Source organism: Rousettus aegyptiacus, unplaced genomic scaffold (genome assembly GCF_014176215.1).
Source record: "Rousettus aegyptiacus isolate mRouAeg1 unplaced genomic scaffold, mRouAeg1.p scaffold_m13_p_3, whole genome shotgun sequence".
Classification (NCBI taxonomy): domain Eukaryota; kingdom Metazoa; phylum Chordata; class Mammalia; order Chiroptera; family Pteropodidae; genus Rousettus; species Rousettus aegyptiacus.
The window spans coordinates 43,390,304-43,413,170 of record NW_023416306.1 but is presented as its reverse complement, the minus strand read 5'-3'; the positions used below and the strand labels follow the sequence as shown (position 1 = coordinate 43,413,170).

At 36.0% G+C, this 22,867-nt stretch overlaps 1 protein-coding gene across 5 annotated transcripts in view; it reads right to left on the bottom strand.

Annotated features, from left to right (window-relative positions):
* The window catches only part of CEMIP2 (cell migration inducing hyaluronidase 2), a 67,930-nt gene that overhangs the window by 5,543 nt on the left and 39,520 nt on the right, over window positions 1-22,867 (bottom strand). For all 5 annotated transcript variants that reach the window (XM_036238526.1, XM_036238528.1, XM_036238525.1 and 2 more), the window contains 9 exons: window positions 21,215-21,346; window positions 20,069-20,104; window positions 19,137-19,292; window positions 16,727-16,904; window positions 14,332-14,547; window positions 10,653-10,861; window positions 7,639-7,821; window positions 4,967-5,186; window positions 2,363-2,461 (listed from right to left, as the gene is read on the bottom strand). In XM_036238526.1, the coding sequence (XP_036094419.1) occupies window positions 2,363-2,461; window positions 4,967-5,186; window positions 7,639-7,821; window positions 10,653-10,861; window positions 14,332-14,547; window positions 16,727-16,904; window positions 19,137-19,292; window positions 20,069-20,104; window positions 21,215-21,346 (1,429 nt within the window). The remainder of the gene's footprint in view (window positions 1-2,362; window positions 2,462-4,966; window positions 5,187-7,638; window positions 7,822-10,652; window positions 10,862-14,331; window positions 14,548-16,726; window positions 16,905-19,136; window positions 19,293-20,068; window positions 20,105-21,214; window positions 21,347-22,867) is intronic.

Genomic DNA, 22,867 nt, shown 5'->3' with positions numbered 1-22,867 from the left:
GTCGGCCTCTTTAAATTAATGGTTTGAGACCTTTTCAAGAAAAAGGAATGCCAGACTAGACGTATCCAAATATCATTAATTCCTCAGCCAAAAAGAAAGAAAGAAAAAAAACTTATTAGACTGACAAATGATTCAACACTAATGTAAGCCACAGGCATTGTTTCTGGTTAAAATGTGTAAAATTATAAACTACACTAAAAGCTAACAAAGGAGAAATACTGTCATGACTATACTGGCCCTCGCTAGAGGAAATTATATTTAAATTTTATTTCTAATCACTACTGATCTCCTAGGAATCAAAATGGCCTTTTAGCTGTGTTTAAATTGCTCTAATCCAGAGGATGATTCTGGAAATGCTTGGAGTACAGTGCCATTTTATATTTGGAAATATTGGACGTAATTCTCTTATTATTAAAAATCCAAATACTTAATATTGAGAAAAAATATAAAATGATCCTCCACACACTCAAACTGTCCTGTTGAAAAGCACCCCTCCCAAAAACCTATGGCTTAAAGGGAACACAAAACTTCTCTTAAAAATGAATAGAATAATGCCATGTCCTAACAAAGACTCTTCAGGTAATGCATGTGAAAAGTGTTGAAGGTAAATATGACAAAACACTGTGTTCCATGACATTTCTAGGATCCCAGGCACTGGTACAGCAATATGGTTAAACAATGTCTTCTGACCCTGGAGCGCAGCCTGCCTGAGATGTTTTGGACAAAACAATGTCTTCCTTAATTATCTAGTGAGCACATAGCACAGGAAATATAGTCAAAAATATCGTAATAACATTGAACAGTGACAGATAGTTATTAGATACGCCATGGTGATCACATTATAAGGTGTATCACTATGTAGAATCATTATTTTGTATACATGAAACAATATAATACTATATGTCAATTATATTTCAATTAAATTTTCTTTTTTACCCAGTGTATGGATTTTAGCAGTGAACAGCCAGCACTTGCTTCTCTTATACAAGTGACTGCCACCAGATACCCAGCTAGCAGGCTGGGGTCAGCTTCTTCATGCAGCTGACTGCCTTAAGATGCTGAGCTAATAAATCTCATACCAATAAAATTACCACATAAACATACTACGAAATGAATGATTGCTAATATAGGGCAACAGGTATAAATATATACTTGAGAAATCTTTGAGTTACATTTAAGTAGGAATAGTCCATTTATTCTTAAGGTTTTTTTTTTTTTTTAAAAAAAATTTGCCAAGAACACTTAATATGAAACATCCTTTTAACAAATTTTGAGTGCACAATAATACATTACTACTGACTACAGGGACCATGTTGTGCAGCGGATATTGAGAGCTTATGCATCTTACTCAACTGACCTTCATGCCTGTTGATTAATAACTCTCCATTTCACAATCCCATCCTTAAGTGGGGATATTCATAATTCAGAGTTGCTAAAAAGTCAGATTTATGTCTTGGAGATGGAGGGTGATGACGGCTGTACAACATGAATGTACTGCATACCACTGAACTGTACACTTAAAAATAGTTGAGATGGTGAATTTTATAACACAAAAAATTGGGAAAGAAAAAATGGGTAAGATTTCATTTTTTTCACATTTATGTGGATTTGTGATTGTGCTGCCCACCACTTTAAAAACCAAAACAAAACAAACCCTGAGCTCCTGGGTCCAGGCCCTAGCTGGAAATAGTTGGGTGGCTAGATACCTGTTACCCAAACAGCTCTTTATAGGGTGACACTCAGTTCAACCTGATTTTGGACAGGCCACATGCTAAGAGCTGGTTACCACTGGCTAGCTTGGCTCTTAGCCTAAATTCTAGGATTGACACTGAGGCTCAGGCTTATATTTCCATTAACCCGCCTAAACTAGCACTTTGCATCTTTTTCTTCATCTGAAAAAATGAGAGCCAGACAATTCCAAAATAAAAAGCCAAGGAAAAATTTTAAACCTTGAATGTTTAAACAAATGACTTGGTGGCTCTTTTAAGTTTCAAAAACCAAAATTAAGCACAGTTTTCTACATTTTGACTACATATGACAATTATTTTTTTAACCAAAGATGCCTTTTATCGAAATAAAATCTGAGTTATCTGGAACACTATTAATAAAGTAAAAGTAATGTGAATACATTTTAACATCTGCAAGTAATCAACAAAGTCTACTGAGGAAAAAAATGTTTTAGTATATTATCTAATTTATATAAATATGCCAATGTTTAGGAGGTATTTATACCTCTATTGCTTGATACCAATAACCAAAATGTGATTACAAACAAGTGACTATTGCCAGAGATGATTCATGTCACCAGAATGAAATGCAAAAGCGAGCAGCTGAGGCAGTACACATGCCAGATGGTACTTACAGAGATGACAGACAGGTCTCCACGCTTAGTCTCTGCTTTATTGGGTGACTGGAATTGCACAGGGAGGTAGCTTTTATGAGGATCACTAGTAAACACCACCTAAAAAGGGAAGAAGTGACATATTTATGTCAACTGCATCTTCCTCCAAAAGGGTGCCTCAAAATAAACTCAATTATATCTAACCCAGTAGGTGTTTTTTTCCTGAATATTTTGCACATTTTTCATGACCTGGAATTCCATTTTTGATATAGGATTAACACAAGAAGTGTATGTTTCTCATTTCTCATGTTCTAGAACAATCCCACTTTCGAATAATTGCAATCTTGTTAAAATTAATTCTACAAAAGACTAAATGGTTAGTCTTTAGATCTTTGTAAATATTTTATGCAAAAACAGTCACAAGTCTTTTTAAAGGTTTTATAGACCAGTTATTGAGTCAGTATTCAGTCACTCCAAGACTGAGAAAACAAATGTAGATGACAAGGAGTACCCTTTTAAAATCTTTTTAGTAGGCTTGTGTTCACCAAGTCTAAATTCCTCTACCTGACCTACCAAGTGTCCCATAAGTCAAGCCATTCTTGATATATAGGCCCCTTTGTCCCATAACATTCAACAGATAGGCCAGCTCCCTCACTTTCCCACAAGTGCTTTACCTCCTTCCTTAACATTCTACCTTTGCAGATGCTGTTCCCTTTCCAAAATGCCCTTCCCTGTTTCCTTCTACTCCTCCGAATCACTCCCAGTCTCCTTATCCCCTCTCCTACCTCCTCCCTACAGGCTCTCTTCTCATTCACAAGAATTTTTCACTCTCAGACAATGTAGCACTTCAAGTGTATGTCCTTACAAATGGATGTCGACAATTTCATTGCAAGAGCAAGTAAATCATGATGTTAAACATTTCAAAGCTGGGTTTTCCTTTTAAGTCTCAGGTTTGGAGTGGGAAAGTCATGTGAATTTTTCTACTAAAATATATGTGTTGGTTTTTGATATTCAAAACTGAATTTCCCCACAAATTTCTAAGTATAAAAGTGATGGTCCCAGATTCTTCAAATTCTTTGCAACTGCACAAAGTAATCAATACAGCTTTAAAAAATAAATTCAAATCAGTGCTTCAAGTGCAAAGAATAAGGAATGCTAAACTTTAATGAACGGACCCATTTAACAAGATAGCCCTACAATATGTCCAGTGATGATTAAATTATTTTTATAAAGTATAATATCTACTCTAATTTTTATTATAAATTATATAAAGTCTTTCTAGTAATAAAGGACTTTCTTAAATTTGGCTTGAGAATTATGCTGGAGTATTTAGTTCCCTACAAAGATTATTTTTAAATGTTGCTTTTAACTGTTAAAACTACATTGAACAGTTAAGGACACATACATACAAACTTCATGTAAATGGTTTTTTGTTTGTTTTTTTGTTTTAGTTGAATTGGAGAATAGAGGTGACACGGGTATATGAGACTGAAACTGTGATAGTGAGTTGCATGATGATGCTTATCATAGATAGATCATATTAGTAAATATAAATCCATCTTCTTCTCCCTGTTCTACTGCCACCAATGGGCAGAAACAAATGAGAAAAGTTAGGAACAAAAAACTTATATAATGGGAGAATTTTTGTTTTCCAAAATCACTTAGAATGAATGATAAGATTTAGAGGTTTCCTCCATATTAATAGGCAGTATGCATTTCTGTGGCTTCTCTTCAAAAAAAATCCCTCTAGCCCAGTGAAACTCAAATGTGGATATTTATCAGAGTCACCTGAAGGGCTTATTAAAGCACAGACCGCTGGGCCTACCCCTAGTATTTGATTCAGTAGGACTGGGGTGGGGCCAAGAACTCCAATTTCTCACAACAGCATCTAGATGATGCTGTTGCTGCTGATCTGGAGACCACATTTCGATAACAGTTTCCCTTAACCCATATTTGTTTGTGTAAAGATTAACTATTAATCAGGGCTGTATAAATTAGCTCTACACTTCTTTTTCACTTAGAATTGATATGACCTCCTTTGGAAACCCAGGCCTAATTTTAGCCCATATTTTGGATTTACTTTCCTTGCCATGTTTTTTCAAGATCTAGAAGACCATCTAATTAAGAGTATGTCAGGAGAATCATTTCGCTTCTAGCCAAAGTCAGTTTGTAGTTTTAATTACAGGTAAATGTAACAGTTCATGCTTTAAAATTAAGAGTGGCTTTCTGACTTAAAAAAAAAAAAGAAACAATTTCCATATAAGTTGCATTTTCAGAAGAGAAATTTCACACTGCCAATAAAACAAAGCATTTTTCTACAGCACTGACATGTAAATTCAGTAGCAATATTGCAACAGAATCACATCTTGAGAAAAAAAAGATGACAATCAATTAATCCAGCCATCCAGGGTAAACTAATGTATCACAGGGAGAAGGTATTTTTATTACACTTTGGACTAGTTTGCTTCTTATAAACATCACATTCTAGAATGGGCCAAAATTCAGGAGAAACTTTGCAATATTTATAAATTGGCAACACAGATATTTCAAAGAAAAACGCATCTACTGCAAAGAAACCTTTTGACTTTTTCTCAGATCACAGCCTACTTTTTCTTTCCCATTTACCTGACGGGTTCCACAGCCTTGACAGTGTCCGGTGAGCATGGCTGGCATACGCTTGAGGGTTGATGGCTTTTTGTAATACTGGGGATATGCTTTGGCCATGCAGTTACTGATGCCTTTAGGGTCTGTTGTTGTCTGAATTTTGACTCGTTCGCATCCCTGAGATGAACAGTAACTGTGGCCATCCCTGTGGCCTTGGGCTTTGAGATACAAAAACAGCAACCTGCACAAAACAGAAACCAATCTATTGGGTGTTTGACTCTCAAAAACTTACGAAAATTCCTCAAACAACTCATGGCCAAAAGGGATAATGCTCCAATCAAGTAACTTTTCCTTAAAATAAAAATAAATTACAAAGCTAATAAAGCTGTTTCCTTTCTATCCTCCTCAGGGTCTTAAGACAAATGCAATACTCCTCTAGAAAATATTTTGATAATCTGATTCAGTCATTCTAGAAGATAACAAAGTTGATTTCTGGTTTGAATTAGTTCAGTAGGTGATTTGGAAGGACAGAATTTGGCTTAGCTCAAATATTCCTTGGAAAACTTTATACTTGTGTTCAGTTTAGTATTTGGTAAATAAATGTGGTTTATTCTTCTTTTTTTTTTTTTTTGGCTTATAAATCATTTTGGTTTAATGCTCAAAAAATAATAACAGCAACTGTGATTTGTTTGGCTAAGACCAAAATATGGTCTCGAATCAATTCCTATGATGTTTACTATGAGCAAATGAGCCTGGGGTCCTTCTGTCTATACTTTGGCCAAAAAATCAAATGAACTGATTAGTCTCACTGATTCTGAATTATCCTCCTACTGCCAAGATGAATGAAAAAAGTAGCTTCCAGGCAGCAGTCCAACGTCTGTCAGCAGACCTAGTCTCTCTAAACCCAAAGAAGTCAAGATTCTAAAGGACTTGATCAAATGTGGTTGATTATTGAAGATGAAGAATTCTCATGTTAACATGAGGTCAATGAACAATACAAAGTAGCAATTACGAGGTAAAAATCAGCCCCTGTCCCAGCACCCAGTAATTTTAACAATACATAAATAAGGACCTGATTAGGCATGGGACTTTGATATAGAATTAAAATCATCAAAGTTAATAGAATTAAAAAGAACTAGAGCCTCGAAGGCCAAGGATTCTAGAAATATCCAAATGATGAAACATTTCCCATCTTTTTACACATTTAATCGTTAATTTGTGAGCACTAGACCGTCCTTACAAATTTGGGTGTTTCATTCATTTTTGTGAAAAATCAACTGGAAATGTGGAATTTTGTCATCTATAGCAGGGATCCCCACCCCTAGGGCCATGGACCTATAGCCTGTTAGGAACTGGGCTGGGCCGCACACCAGGTGAGTGAGCGAAGCTTCATCTGTATTCGCAGCCACTCCCCAGCACTAGCATCACCGCCTCAGCTCCACCTCAGATCATCAGGCATTAGATTATCATAGGAGCAACAGCTCCCAGTGGGAAAAAGTTTGGGGGCTGCTGATCTACAAAGTAAAAATCCAAGGAGGTTGTTTTAAGTCTAATCAGAAATTGAAAATCAAAGAAAACTATAATAAGAAAAGATTTTGGGTGATTAATTATACTAGCTGCTGGAGGGCAAATACATTGCATCTTATTCAAAAGCTAACAAGGCGCTTGACTGAACTCCAATCTTATTTCCCTAATCAAACTTGCCACCCTCTCCCCATTCTGAACATTTGTCTTTCCCCAAACATGCCATGCCATGTTCTTCCATGCCTCCATGCATTTATCCACACTATTCTCGGGACACCTTACCCATCTCTATTTCCATCTTCTCCTACTCATTCCTCAGTGTCACCCTCTTGGGATGTTACTGGTTTCCCTAGGCTGAAATTCTCAGTTACCTAAAAGGCATACTGCATATCTCACTACGGGACTTCAAGCATTTAAACCTTTCACTCTCTAATTACCTGCTTCCCAAGCTCGCATCTTTCAATAGACAGTGAAGTCACAGGAAAAACACATCTTATTTACATTAGTGTCTTACGGTACCTAGAAACTGGCATATGGTAGGAGGATCGGTTTAAGGGATGGCCACTGAGGAAGCATGCTACTCGATGGAAGAGTACAGGAGATCGAGCCTACCATAACACAAGGGCTGAGAGACTGTAACTGGATAAGAGCAGACAAAGCCAACAGGACCCCAGCTGAACAGGATTAGAATTAAAAAGTGGAAAGACGCAGCCTAGAGAAAGTCGAAATCAAATATGTCACGGTTATACAGTGATTTTTAAAAACTCGAGGTCAACTTGAAAAATAGCATTCAAGAGAAAAAAAAGCTTTCCTTGAAATATGGACTATATCATATGTAAATAAGCATCTTATGTGTTGTTATGGGAAAAAAATCAATTTTAATTTTCAATTGGGCCTACTGGTTCTTTATTGACAAGGATAATTTCTCTCTTTAAATTGCCTTAATAGGCATACGGGAAACATCTTCACTCAATTCCTACTGCCAACCATAATTATGAGTCATTCTAGTTCTTCTCTAAGCCTCTAATAGTGATGAGCAGAGAATTACCCACATCAGCTACTTTTCTAAAGGGCTTTCACATCTTAGTCTATGTTAGCCTCAAGAACTAGTAATTTCATCATTAAAGAAAAACAGCAATAATTCTCATTCATTGGTTGCACTGAATTACCCTGTGCCAGAGTCAAAATAGAATTTCCTTTCAGACTGCTTCCTCTGCAACTCTTCCAGTGAATTCACAGGCTCATACTCTTCCATTTTGGATAACGAACCATTATGCCGTTGTAAAAAGCTAAAGGCAATCTGAAAATTTGTGTTTGGTGGATAGCAGAGGCCAACTCGAATCCAGTCATTCCTATAAAGGAGAGAAAATTTAAAAATGAATTCATATTTGAGCCAATATATTTTGAGCATTACAACACATGAAAATTTTAGCCATGACTTTCTCCTCAGATGTCTGCTGTATACTGAACTACCCACCAGTGAAGTCCCGAGCCCTAACATACTAATGAATCACCTACCTTTAAGTGTTATCCACATTTCTCCTATCATATTTTTCACAATAATGTGGCTTACAACAACTTCTTGGTTTCAATCAAATTTCCAGGAATGTGAATAGAGTTGGAAAAAACGCACTTAGACACTACGAGTGGAAGAAACACGAATAGACTGATGGTGAAAGACACTGGTACAGTCTTTCCAAATGATGTTTTTTGTTCATAAACATATTGTTATCTTTTATACTTACCTGAAGTCTTTAGATATAAATTTAATATTTATTTAAAACCATTAAAAATGTTTCCCCTTTTTTTTAATTTGCTTTTGGGGGGCATTTTTTTTTATTGTGGTAAAATATACATAATATAAAATTTATCATTTGAGCTATTTTAACTCTTCATGGGTATTAAGTACATTCACAAGATTATGCAAGCAGCACCACTAATCCATTTCCAGAACTTTTTAATCATTCTAAGGATTTTTTAAAACAATATATAACAAGGCCTTAAAATTATTCACACAGGTTCCACTCAGTAATCCCACTAAAGAATTATTAGAAATACAGGCCAAATATGTTCTGTGCAGTATCATTTACAATAGCAAGGGAAAGTGGGGGAGAAAACCTAAACGCTCATGCGGGAAAGGAATAGTTACATAAATTCTGATGCTTCTCTTTCCTCGGAAAAAGCTTGAGGGTGGAAAGAGAGAACACTAAAATGTTTGTAACGCCTTGCTCTGATTAGGAGAATTATTATTGGTTATTTCAATTTTATGTTTTTCTGTATTTTTCTTATTTTGTTTAATGAATAAGTACAGCTTTGAAAACTTCTAAAGTGTTATTTTTAGAAGTGGCACTATGACCAAATCTATGACCTTTCTGTAATTATATTAAATTTGGAAAATAAGACTGTCCATCTCTTCCTTTTGCCTCCACCCATGATGTAATTGATTTTTACAAACTTTTAGCTAATTAAACAAGGAAAGTTGGAGTGAACTTCAAGTCTATGTAGATTTTTGAAACTTCTGAATTCAGCCCCTTTTCACTTTAAAATGTTTTTACTTGCTCAGTATTTGTCAAAAGTTATGGGTGAAACTTACAGAACTCTACATACCATTTGGTTGCAATACCTCGCCTCAAATCCATAACCTGCCTGATATAAGTTTTTGGATTACTGATCACTCTTTGATATTTCTCCACAGTCCTTTCTGATTATCGTTTGTTTCACTGATTTCTCTGCAGCTGACTGATGTGAGTAATTATAACAGATTGGCTTTTAGAAAGCTCACGCTGGCTACAACACAAACTAAGGATTGGAAGTGGAAAGACTAATAGGACCCACCCAGATAAATGATAATGGCCTGAACCCTGCCACAAACAATGAGAATGGAAAGTGGAGAGAGATGAACAATATTAAAGAGACAGAATCAACAAGGTTTGGTCATTCATGGGATAGGGAGATGAGGGAGGAAGAAGAGTTAAGGATGAGTCCTGGAATGTTTGGCTTGTTTGATCAGTAGGCAGAGGTGTGATTCTCTAGCAAGCACAGAGAAGCAGCAGCAAGTATTAGGAAAATAGTAATGGTTCCACTTAGAGCATGTGCCAGAGACCTCACATCTTAGAATATGTGCATCCACCATGATGTTCATGATTCCTGGAAGTGACCTACTCAGAACTGGCTTTCTGCATGCTCTACGTCCACCTGTGTTAATTTCAATTTTGTGTTTTACAAAAGTTCTGACAAGTCAGAGCTTTATGACCAGTCTGGTGACTAGGCTATTTCAATTTTGCAGGTACATGTCTTGAGTAGTTTCATGGGGTCCCATGGGTTAACCATCACACATATACAGATTTAACTTTGCCTTTCAAGAGTCCCATCCCTCCCTTCTAGTTTCATCTCCTGTCACTTCCCCTAACACACCTTATGCTCCCATCACACACATCCATCAATCCCTTCCTAACTCCATTGCTTTTAGAAATTGAGAGATCACTTAGTGTCCCTTTCTCAGCTCTGCCTGGACCAACTCTCTTAGACAGAAATTAATTGTACTGGTTTATTGATTTATTTGAGGTTTTTCTACTTGTAGACTGTGAGCTCCTGAGGGCAAGTACTTTTCTCACTCATCATTACATCCACTGGCACAAAGTAAACCCTTGAATAAATTAATGTAAAATAGAGCCTTTGATTGAAAGTACTATTAGGACAGACAACTGAGAAATCAAGGGTAGAAAGATGCTTTCAGGAAGGAGTGGCAAACACCTGATATTCATGCCACAACTCTTATACCTCTTGTTCATAGCAGACATTAGTAATCGATCACACCACTCTCTAATGTCAAGTCTAAACTTGTCCTCAAAAATCTTTTTATTTGCCAGGTAACCAAGTGTTCAGTTGGAACACCGGATAAAAATTCTTACCATTCCAGCTAAGGAGAATTAAAGTATTCAGCAGACTATATTAAAATTTATTGTTAAATGGCTCTCTGTATACAATACCTTGACCACAGAGAAACAGAAATTGGTTTTAAAAGGAAAAGATTCAATTTGTATAAATCTTAATTCCACCCACAAGAGGGGCAAAGTACATGAAATTGGCATTTTTTACTTGCTATGAAAGAGATGTGTCGTTATTTTTTCCCACTTAATTCCTACTTGCTTGACTATTTAAAATAAGAGCAATGGAAACATACTTGTTGAAGTTTATGAGGTACAGAAAAACAGACTTCGGTGCCGGCCCATTCCAGTGGATGGTGTAGCCCTTCTCCAGCATGATCACAGGCTGGTACTGCGAAAAGGTCGTCTTCTGATTAATGCCCCGAAGCACCATCGGGTGGAATGGGTACTCATCTCGTGCGATGGTCACGGTCAGGTTCTGACTGCCCCACGCCTGCACGTAAACCTACAAAAAAGAAATTAAGAATTCAAGGAAAGAGCATGAAACCTTAAAGAGCTAACCAAACCTTTCTAGCACAAAACCAAGTGTCTCTACTTTCAAAAGAGAGATTCTGTGACCTGTGCCAGACTGAGTAGTAGCCAACTTCATCCTAAGCCACACTTACAATGAAGCCTGGTTTAAACTGAAATAGTAAAAACAGACCGACCACACACTCTGCTAGCCAAGATCATCATCATTGCTTCCACCACAACAGGACAGCTTATTCATCAGAATATGTAGCCTGTCAAAGAAACCCCTCAATCTAAAGAATACACATACAAGAAATTAGAAAATTAATGTGAAAACTGATAGCCTCTACTCAAATCTGAGAGATTTTCCTTTAACACAAGAGATGGAAAATATCTTAAAGTTTTGGCTTTCAATTTTCCATAACCTACATCAGCCCAAGAAGTCATTTTTCACCAATTCAAAAAAAGGAGGGGTTATAAAGCACTCTGCAAAACTGGAAAAACATATTAAACTGAGACAAATTTAAAAGTCCTGAATTTATTCCAGTGGCACTTGAGCCCCCTGCTGTGCCAAAATAAAACCTCCCCAAATGCATCCTCCAAAGAACAAACCTCAAAAACAATTTCCTAAAACAAATGAGTATCCTATAGCAGATTTCCCAGAAGTATTCAAACATTTCCAGAATACTGCGTTGAATCCACATTTCTCTACTTTTCTCTTTTGGTCATTTCTACAGTTCTGTCTGTATTGATTCCCCAATTATATATCCTTTGAGCCAGAAAACCTTCTTAACACTCATTCACATCTTCAATATAATACTCTTCTCTACTGACACCACTTAAAGATTTAAAATAAAGACATAGAAAAAATATATTTTGAGACGATTATCTTCATTTAAATATATATGTAATAAATACTTTTACATATTTTACATATTTATAATTTATGTGTTTACATTTATGTAATTATAGTTTATATAAGCATAGGTTAAATACAACGTATAATAGAATATATATGTATGTATGTATGTATGTATGTATATTTGTATGTATGTGTGTATATATTTCTTACCTCCTCCCAAATCCAAGAAAGATTTGAGGTGGCACATGTAACCTTAATTCTCCTTATGTTATCACCTTTCTTTCTGAGCACCTTTATCCCTTGGGCCAGCAAACAGCAGATATTCCATTAAAATAAATTTACAAATAGCTAAATAATGTTTATTCTGTCTTGAGATCCAGCTGCTTCTACTTTTTGCTTAAAAACACATTGTATCATACATTACCCAAGTAACAACAAATGGCTGCAGATCTGGGCTTCTAGCCCAAATTCTAAATTCTCTGGAGAAAATTTCTGACCTGTGGTCCTACCATTCCCAGAGCCTCCTGGGAAGTATTAGATGACTTGTTTCTTTCTTCATCTTCAAATAAAAATAAAATTACCACCATCCTGGTTTGTAAGATAGAAGGATCAGGTTTCATAGTCTCAAATACAGTAGAAACCACAGAGTTTACACACTCCTTTATAATAATTCAAAAATATAAAGTTTCATTAGTGAGCTCATACAACTTTCAAGCTAGACACACAATTGTACCACCTTTGAATACATATGACTAGCAAGTAAGTTAGCTATAACTACAGCTACAAAAGGATTAAAGCTTTTTCTTTTTGTTTTAATTCTAGAATTTCTATAGCTTCCTAAGTATTGATGTATCAACTTAATTTTAGGGGGCGATTCTGATTAAAAATAAAATAAATAAAAAAAAAGAAATTGCTTTTTAAACCACATTCTTTTCCTTTTTTTACTATAGTTAATTCTCCATTCATTTCTTGTCCCTCCCAGAACTTAGGCAAGTATAGTTTCCCAGCACCCCCCATCATAAGAATGAGAAATCCCACAACGAAAAAGCTAATACTTCATTAAAACTAACCAGAAAAGCTCCTCAGTCCTTATCCCTCTTAAGCCCTTTGTCTTGCTTATAGATAAAATTCATTTTAAAATTTTATTTAATTTAAAAATATTGTTCTTTAGCATTCACGATTCAAAATTAGAAGAGCAATGAAGAATACTGCTCCAAGAAGCTTCTACTACAGAAGGCTTTGGTGGTATAAACCACGTACAACTCAGGAGGTTCAAGAAGTTGAAAAGCAAGAGCAGAGGAACATATCCTTGATGGGCAAAATAGCCAGAGTGCTAAAAAGGGGCTTCATCACAGACTGGTCCTTCCCCAGGAAGAAAACACCCAACAAATAAGAGCATTGAGCAGCAAGCCAACAAGGGAGGCTTCTTTCCTGAAAGCCTGTGGGCCTATCAGAGCCTAATAACCCTTGGAAGATTCTTTGTTCTTCCCTAATCCTCATCTCCATGCTCTAATTATCCTTTTCCTTTAATCTGTTATCTCCCTTGATGTCTATTATTAGAGCCTATGATTTAGTTGTCTAAAATATGGTAATAAAATTCTGCTCCCTTCAAAATTCTGGGCAACTGGTACCCCCACCAGCAATCTCTCCATCCACCCAAATAGCGCTATTAAAATCATTGTTGCAACTTAGAGCTCTGCCCCTCAAATAATACTAATTGCAGCAAGCACTTCACTATGTGGCCAAGCCATAGGCTAAATGCCTTACATGTAGTCATACATTCTATCTTCACACCCAGCCTTATTTGTAGGAGAGGATCTAGTATTATCCTCTTTGTGCAGAGCAAAGAGTAGTTAATTAACTTGCCCAACTCATGTTTAAAGAAATAACAAAGGCAAGATTCAAATCTAGACAGCCAGGCTCCAACGTCTGTGCCCTTAACATACTACCTCCCAAATGAGTCCATCCTCATACACTAGGCATCCAGTTAATAAATGCACACTAGCTTAATGCTTCCAAAAAGGTGTTTCCCAACCTACATCACCCCCTTCACATTTTCATAGATATGATATCAAAATATAATCTGAAGAATTTCCCTTAGATTCCTTCCTTGTCCACTCATTTACAGTTCCGAGCTCTGCCTCTGGGAACACCTATCTCACTTTCCATGTGACAGATATTCTGCCCCAAAAGTCAGACTTCCATATTTAGTAGAGATAATGACCCTGAAAGCAAAGAATAAAGCTCCCTCTCTGTAGGTGCAGCTGTAGTATGGCAAGAAAACTTGGCCTAAGACTAAAAAAATATGGGTTCTCAGCCAACCATATTCCAATCATATTTGACCAAGGGCGAATCATCTCGCCTCTCTTGTTCTTAAGTTTCCACTTGGTAAGTTGGTTTGGAATGGGGAAGCTTTAAATAAAAATCTCTGAGTCCAAGGTTCCTAATGAACATTTGTCCTTTTTTTTTTTTTTCTTCTAAAGAAACTCATACTTTGGAAAGTATCAATCTTCCTGAAGAGCTTTAAAGTGCTTCTCACAGAAGCAGTGCTGTCAGGAGCTGGTAAGGAATCAGGCCTCGTAATGCATTCTGGCCATAGTTACCTGGGCATAGTTCCCACTGCAAACCACCGCATTCCATCTCGTAACATTTACACAGCTTGGATGGCGGATCAGGTAATTGTCAATTCTTCCCACATAAGCATCCTTGTATCCTGTCACAGAGCCATCAATGTCATGGAATATGGAATTCTTATCACCATCCAGCTCACAATCTTCGAACCAGGGACCACGTTTTCCAAAGAAGACATTCAGAGAGACCTGACAGCAGTAAAAAACAAGGATACCACAAAATGAGGGCTCCTGCCATCTTAGCATTCTCTGTAAATACCCAACTGCGTATCCATTACAACTGCTTTATGGTTAAAGTACTTCTGCGTCACAGTTCATAGCTGTCAACCATGGCACCCAGTCACTCAAAGTTTTCAATTAATTATGACATGCTTGTGGGGAGAAAATCCTTGAAGCCTTGTTTCAAGAAACAAATGTTAAACTTTATCTTTGGTGTTTTCTCTTCTTTCTATTTAAAAACTATTACCTACTCTCCAGACAAAACTATCTGTAGTAAGAGAAATTAAAACAGCGTGGAAAGGGAAACTCAGCAGTCATACATATTTGTTAAAAATTATAAGCTTTACACTTAAGATCTGTGCATTTCCATGTATGCAGATTATACTTTAATTGAACAAAAACCTGTAAGTTCTAACTTCTGGGCTAGAAGTTTTACTTCGTTCCAAATGTATTAGTTACTTGTTCTTATGACTCCCCCAATCATAAAATAAGTACAGTTCCAAACTGAAACAGAGTCAAAGTGTTGCCTTGGTGTGGTTGGGTGACCACTGAATTTACTAGAATCTTCTAAAAAGTATATGCCACTTTCTCTCTCCTGAACACAAACCAAGCTCAGCTCAGTAATTTTCATGTTAGTTAAGAGTTCATCTGAAGCCTTTATTGAACACATAGCACACAGCGGCATAGCAGGCTACAGGTGACATGTTGTATAGTAGTCTTTAGCTGCTTCTTATTAGTGGTAAAGTAATAATGTTATTCTAACCATGCAGATACACCTCTAAAATGCTTTTAATGAACTCGTCACCCTGGGATGTTTTAAAATCAACCGAACATCTAAATGGTAAGCAACCCAATGGAAAATGTTTGGGACAAGTAGCTCTAGGTTCTTAGTTCTAGGCTTTCCCCCGCTTTATCCCTTGTACCTCCCATGGTTATATCTATGAGTAATTTAGGGCATATTTTCCACTTTAAAAGTAGAATAAATTTGGCAAATTGCTTCCTTTATGAACTATTCCCACAGCCTCACTACCAATGGGAACTCCAGGCTGATGAACCACTGGACATAAACTGCAGGTTCTCTTAAGGCTGTTGTAACTCTAGAATTCTACAACAAATGCCACATCTAACAAACTGATTTTCAGTATGACCATGTCAGTGGTCACTAAACTCTACACATAGAGAGGTCCACATGGGCAATAAGCAAACCTCCATACTAGAGAAATAATCCAAACCCTATTTATGTCAGAAGCTATCTTGTAATGCCTCTTCCCTTGGAGTCATGAAAAGAGAACCAGCCAACTAAATTAACATCCTAATCTGTACCTGTGTCTCTGTTCCAAGCCTCAGCTATTCTAGAAAACCAGATATTAAACTCTAGTAAAACATCACAAGTTCTATTTTAAATTGGGCAAACAGAGTTTGCCTTTGGACGTGAATGAGAGAACCATGAGCCACTTTCCAGCCATTGCTGCCTGTGAGAGGAGGGATAGAGACGGTCTGAGACTCAATCTCTCTATGTCACTGTCACCTTGGAAATGGCAAAATGGGGGGAGTATGCAATCAGACTGTCCTGTATATTAGAGGTAAAGGAGGTACTGATAAAACTATTATGAAAACTATTTCTGTGGGCTACTACATTGTAAACAATTATTTCTAAATCCTCTTTGTAACCTTCACAAGAACCTTCCAATAGTTTCTATCAAAAATAACCCCATTTGTTTCATACTACCCCAGTATTATTCTTCTTTTCCAACCTTTTATCCTCCAGTCCCCACCAGAATAGACCCCAGAGAAGTAAAATACCAGGCAGAACCCAAACCTCTTTATGAATTATTACAAAGAATTTCCCAAAATCATATGCCCTCTTGTTCCTACGAAACTCTACAATCCCCATCCCTGTGTCATCACTTTAAGTCATTTTCCCTTTCAAAATACCACTTGTAAGTTAAAAGGATTCAAGTCAAAGTGACTCAAGAAAGTTAAAGTGACGGGACAGACTGTAAGGAATTAGGAGTTGCTTTTGCATATACACACTTCTCCCAGTCATAAAGACTTAGTCATAAATCCTCTGTGTTTTTATCTTTAGAAATGTATTGTCCCTTCTCCTCCCACCGCAGTCACTATGTGTGAACCACAAGAACATACTTACATCTGGACCAAACTTCACAAGGGAGATGTTATTCCTGGGGGTTATCTGCCAGGAATTCTTCATGAGGAAGCCAATAGCACTGGTATACCTATCTGGAGTTGGCACATATTTTTTGAAAGTGCACCTGGTAAGATGAATGGGCCCATCATAAATTTGAAATCCTCTAATTGGGAATGTCCTGTTGAAATACAAGATTATTTTAATGCACATGGGCTCTTTCCTTTAACAGCTTATGTACTTGCATTATAAATACACTTTAATATCCTGTATGTGCTAAGCACAATTCTAGAATACAGTGGTAACCACAACGAGATCCCTGATCAAATAAAGCATACACTGTAGTGGGAAAGGCAAATAGAAAAACAAAGGGTAATTACAGATAAGTGCCATAGAGATAAGATATACAATAAAATAGATAGCATAGGAGAGAGATGCTTTTTTTGGATAGAATGGAGGTCTCTCTGAAGAGGTGACTTTTGCTTCCTTTAATCAGCTCAGTTAAGACCTTTTATTTGGTAACTCATATACTTTAGTTTTGGTTCCAAAATCCCTAGCATGAGAACAAAAGACAAATCTATGCTTAAACGGAGAGAACGTTCTTTCACACCTTGATAGTAGCGAGGTGAAATGATATATTTAAAAGTATAAAAGTATAATTCCTCAAGGCTAACTATGTCAAAGGCAAAGCTAAACCGAGAAATTAGTTTTATTCATTTTCCTCCTTTCTGTTCAAACATAAACTCCTTAATCATATAGTATTAATCACAATTAATGTATAAAACCCATAATATTCTGGATCCCTTAAGTTTCTCCCCTATTAAATTATTTGATGGCATTGCAGAGGATTTCTATAGCAACTAAGTTTACAACTTGGCAGTGTTTTACAATATAAACATATACGCTAGCAAGAAAATCAAATAGCCTGGTTAAAAATCTATGCATCTTTATGTATTTCTAAGGATATATCCCAAAATGGTTCTCTCCCATAAAAAAGGTTGGACAGATAAGGTAAAATAAAAACTGGAATCTTTGTTTTGGAAAATCCTCTTTAGCAAAGTAGCAATAGGCATTTCGAAATAATACTGGAGGCCAATGTAAAAATAAAAAGAATAAAATTGAGCTGACTGCCATCATACTGCAGCCTATACCCAACCAATACAGCTATTTTTCTTTAATCTGTACATTAGAAGAGGTAGATATAGCCTAATTATGAAGAATACAGCATTGAATCCACACTAACAAGGTTGATATCTCACCTCAGTTACCTTTACTAAGTTATTTATACAGCAAGATGATGACAGTACCTACCTCATTGGGCTTTGCAAGGATTAAGTGAATTATTTAGAACAGGGCTTGATATGTCATAGCATTTAATGAATGTTAGCTATTAAAATTCCCTAAAGTCCCTTTCACGGTGACTTCCATGGTCTAACAAGAGTTTTGCACAGAGCATAACACAGAACGGCATTCAATATTTATTAACAACAAGCACAAGGGTAGTGAAGCCAAGCCTAGGTCACCTTTTACCAGAACCTAGTAAAGCCTGTCTGCCTACCCTCAACCCCTGCCCCTGAAAGCTAACAGTCTGTTTGTCCCATCCCCTTGACCCATCCTAGCCCAATGTGCAGACAGAACGTAGAACTCTAAGAGAAATGATGCTTGAATTCATATGTTAGCTTTGAGGCATGGCCTAATTTAGAACACTGGTTTTTCTCTACCTAGTTTTCTCATAAGCAAAATGAGGACAACTCCAAATTGTTTCTCAGAACTGAAGTATGGATTAATTAGTCGACAGTGCCCTAAAAGCTCTGAAGAATCTTTCTAGTGCTAAAAGCTATTTTAATGACTCTGACTTTGACAAAAAGCATACCAAAAGTCTACCCCCATCTCCCCTTCAACATCTGAAACACTACTAATTATATAGCCGTGGTTAGGTTTTGAGTCAGCTTTGGCATCTATCAACTCTTATTTTCTAGGACTCTTTTCAATAGGTAATTTCCTTTTTCCAGTGGCTATTTCTGAAAACCAACATCACAAAATTGAGGGAAAACTGACCTAATGTCATAGTTTACGGTTTGGCCACTCTCTGTGGCTCAAGAAAAAATAAATAAAACCACCAGCTTATGTAAGACCTTATACAAAGAATAAGAAACAAGATAGGCTCCTTCATTATAAAACTGGTAACGAAATCCATAGTGTTTGTTTAGTAGTTGATGCTCCAGAACTCCAGAGGATAATACACAAATAGTAACAGTGATAATAACAATAATAATAGTTGTAATGATGATATCATTGGGAAAGTGTCACAGTAGAAACCAGTCCATCCAGGATGATTACAGAAACTTCCATAATGGTTAGGTTTTTCACTTATTGTTTAAATTTAACATTCCACTGTGAAAGCGATGCTTACCTGTTCCTGGGTAACGTCCGAGGCTTCTGGTCTATTCCTCCAGTGCCCATGTACTTATTCTGACCACCTTGAAAGCCATAATTCCTGCTCTCTCCAACAAAGAGAGATTCAGATACCTCCTGGCTAGAACCTTCATCACTTGGGAAGCTCCCATCACTGTTAAGATGAGAATAAGAATTAACTGCACATATCTAGGAAATTTAAATTGACCCTCAAATGAAAGCAAGCTATAACTTAAAAATAGCTAAAAATTTTCAAAGCAGCCAGTAGCTCCTCCTAATACACATTATTAAATCATCAAAAAGTACTTCTAAACTGTGAACATACCTCTCATAAATTAATAAAAATTAAGTATATTATAAATTAGTGGTTTTCAAATTAGATTTAAACAAATAAAATTTAATTAAGTAGCAACAATTGATGATTTTAGGCTCAAGCAACAATATTGCAAGAGGGGAAAATAAACTTGCTCTGAATACAACAGCTAGATGACAAGTATGTTTAAGATGGCAATGAGAATAACCATTACATAGAGAAAATAACAAAAAGTTCAGTCCTTAAAGACCATTGAGAAATTCAACCAGCTTCTAGGAAATATATTTAATCTGCTTCCAACTCTTATTCCCTTCCCCTTTATTCCATACTTTTTAAGTTCTTTAATCTAATGCTCATGTGTTTTCTTCTAAGCAAAAACATAGAATTGGCCTACCCTTCTGTGGAATTCCAGCTATATTATTAACCTATTACTTTGGTATGAATTCAATTAATGAATAAAAATGTATTTTTGGCCCTCTAGTGGTATCAGGCAGCATATGCTTTTTTTTTTTTTAATGTTAATAAATGATACGGTATTCCTGTATTATCCTTCAAAATAAAGTAATCAATAATCAAGACTTTAAATAATCAGAAATATTTTTAAAGTAATTAAAAACCTGGCAAAGGTCAGTCCTATTCCATTATCGGCAAATCTGTAAGAAAAAAGAGAATGAGGGAACATTTTAATTTACCAAATCACGTAAGACGTAATTCTCTCAATATTTGTCATTTAATCCAGGAGTTTCCAATGTTTATTCTCCAAGACCACAAGAGAAATTTCACTTCTTGATAACTAAAAGCTCAGATTTCCCAGTAAAGGCACCTGGTTCAAACCTCAGCTTTGCCAATTACTAGCTGTATGGGCAAATTACTCAACCTGTCTCTCCCTTAGTTTTCTCACCTATAAGTTGATATAATAATATAACCTTCCTCATAGGATACTTAAAAGCATTAAACTTACTAATTAATTTCTATCATTTTAGAACAATGCTTGGCACACAGTAAACAGTATATGTGTTATAATGATTTTTTTATAATTATTTTTAAAACAATTAGATTATGGTAGTCTCTTCAAAATTTTTCCACATTAGTGCCCAAGCTATTTCTACAGATTTAATGTCAATTTTTTTTCACATGGTAAAAGACAGAGAAGATGGTAAAATGCCAGGAAGCTAATGTCAGTGCCAGCCAGGAAAAAAAAAAAAAGGTTTTCTAGGCTCTCAAACACCAAATCTTAGCTCCATATATATCAGACTTCTCCTAAAACTGTACAAATAGAAAAAAAAAAAAATGAGATGCTCACTGCCTCAAGTCGTGTTAAGACATAAGTCAACAAATTTATTAAGGCAGACTTCACAACTTTTGTTTTGAATGGCAGTAAAAGAGCATCAAAAAAAAAAAATTTCGAGTTTCCAAGAGGAAGGAAAAAAATCCAGGTAGTTTCAAAATCTTTATTTAGCTCTCTGACATAGACCAGGTTTGTTATATAAAGTTAAATTCTCAGTTTCTGTTCAATCTCATCAAAAAACTCTCATGTCACCAGACAAGTTCAGTTCCAATAAAAGCAGCCAAATGAGACGATTCCAAACATTTGCAGTCTGTTAATGCTAGCCTACTTCCTCAGAGCTTGTCCTCTCTATTAGTAACAATAATATCATTCCAGAAACCACCACTGTACTTTCAGTCTACCAGGTTTTTCAAAATAGCCTAAAAAAATAAATACATCAGTGTCATCAGATAATAACTTTGTAGAGAATACCCACGCTGAATTCTTGACAACAATGTCTCCCCCTCTGACCCAAGCTCCATGGTCATTATTTTTAAAAGCGATGAGCCTGTCAATCAAAGCAGCAACACGTGGCTTTTCAGGGTCACCATCCTGATGAGGCCGAAACCTTTAAGTTGGGAGGGGGGAAAGGAAAGATTTTTAAAAATAGTAATAAAAAAAGCAATGGAAATCAGCTATTTATGATTATAAGCTTAAGTGTCAAAAAGCAGGATTTAAATTCGACCAAAAAGAAAGAAAAAAATCTTATAACACAACCTAATATTTGTTATTTCAAAGACTGGGGAAAAAATATTATACTTATTTATAGAAGTTTACAGAGGACTGCTTTCATATCTTCTTAGTTATTTTTTAAAATCAACTTATAGAATGAACCACTTTAAAAAATAACAAAAAACCTTAGACCAGAAAATCTGGCATGTTTTCACAAATTCTAAAGCCCCATGATACTAATATAAACATACTGAATAAATTAATTATATATTTTGACAAATATATATATACGTATATATTTAAACTGAAGTATTATTTGAGTTGTGGCTGGTGAAATATCAGAGATACAGAGATAAAATTGGGTTTGATATCTTTAAAAAGCCTAAATTTAAAATAGATTGCATTTAACTGATTTATAAAAACCAAATTTTATCTTTTCTCTCTCTTCCTTCTAAAGCATTTATAAGAACCTTAATGAAAAAGTCAAAAAAATTGTCATCAATTCACAATCACAACTCAAATAATTCCATAAGGCCACCTATTTAAAAATAAGATTATTTCTATATTAATCTTACAAAGGAAGGGTCGAGGGAGGAAAAAACTAGACTGCTTTCAGAAACCAATTCAGCAGGCTAAGCTTTTCAGTCATATAATCAAGAAATATCATTTGTACAAATGCTACTACTACCACGGTTATTGGCACACAGTAGGTGCTCACTAAATGTGTCCGATGGGAGAAGCAGCTATGCACAGAGAACAGCAAGTGCAAAGGTCATTAGGCATGAGTGGGTGTGGCACATCCACAGAACAAGCAATAAGACTGGAGAGTAAGAAGCAAGAGCTTAGAGAGACCAGGATGTGGTTTTTTATTCTACATGCAACAGGAAAACAGAGAGTAGAATGGCAGTTGCCAGGAACTGGGGAAGGAGGAAATGGGGAGGTGTCGGTCAAAGGGCACAAAGTTTTAGTTATGCGAGAAATTCTAGAGATCTACTATACAGCATAGTGCCTATAGCTAACAATGCTGTACTGTCGTCTACTCAAAATTTAAGAAGAGAAGTAGATTTTAGGGTAAGTGTTTTTACCAAAAAAAATAAATAATTTAAATTTAAAAAATAATAACAATAAAGAGGTGGAAGGAAACTTGGGAGGTGATGAATATGTCTACAGCCTTGATGGTGGCGATGGTTTCATGGGAATGTACTTATGCCCACATTCAGCGAGTTACATAGATTACGCACAACTTTTTACGTGTTAACTGCACCTCAATAAAGTAGACAGACAGACAGACAGACAGGCGTGACGGAAAGTCATCAGAAACACGGAATCAGGAAGTGATAACTAGATTTCGTTTGTTTTCAAAACTGGTCACTACCTGCTACTTGGTAAAACGATTGTAGTGTATGGACTAACGAAA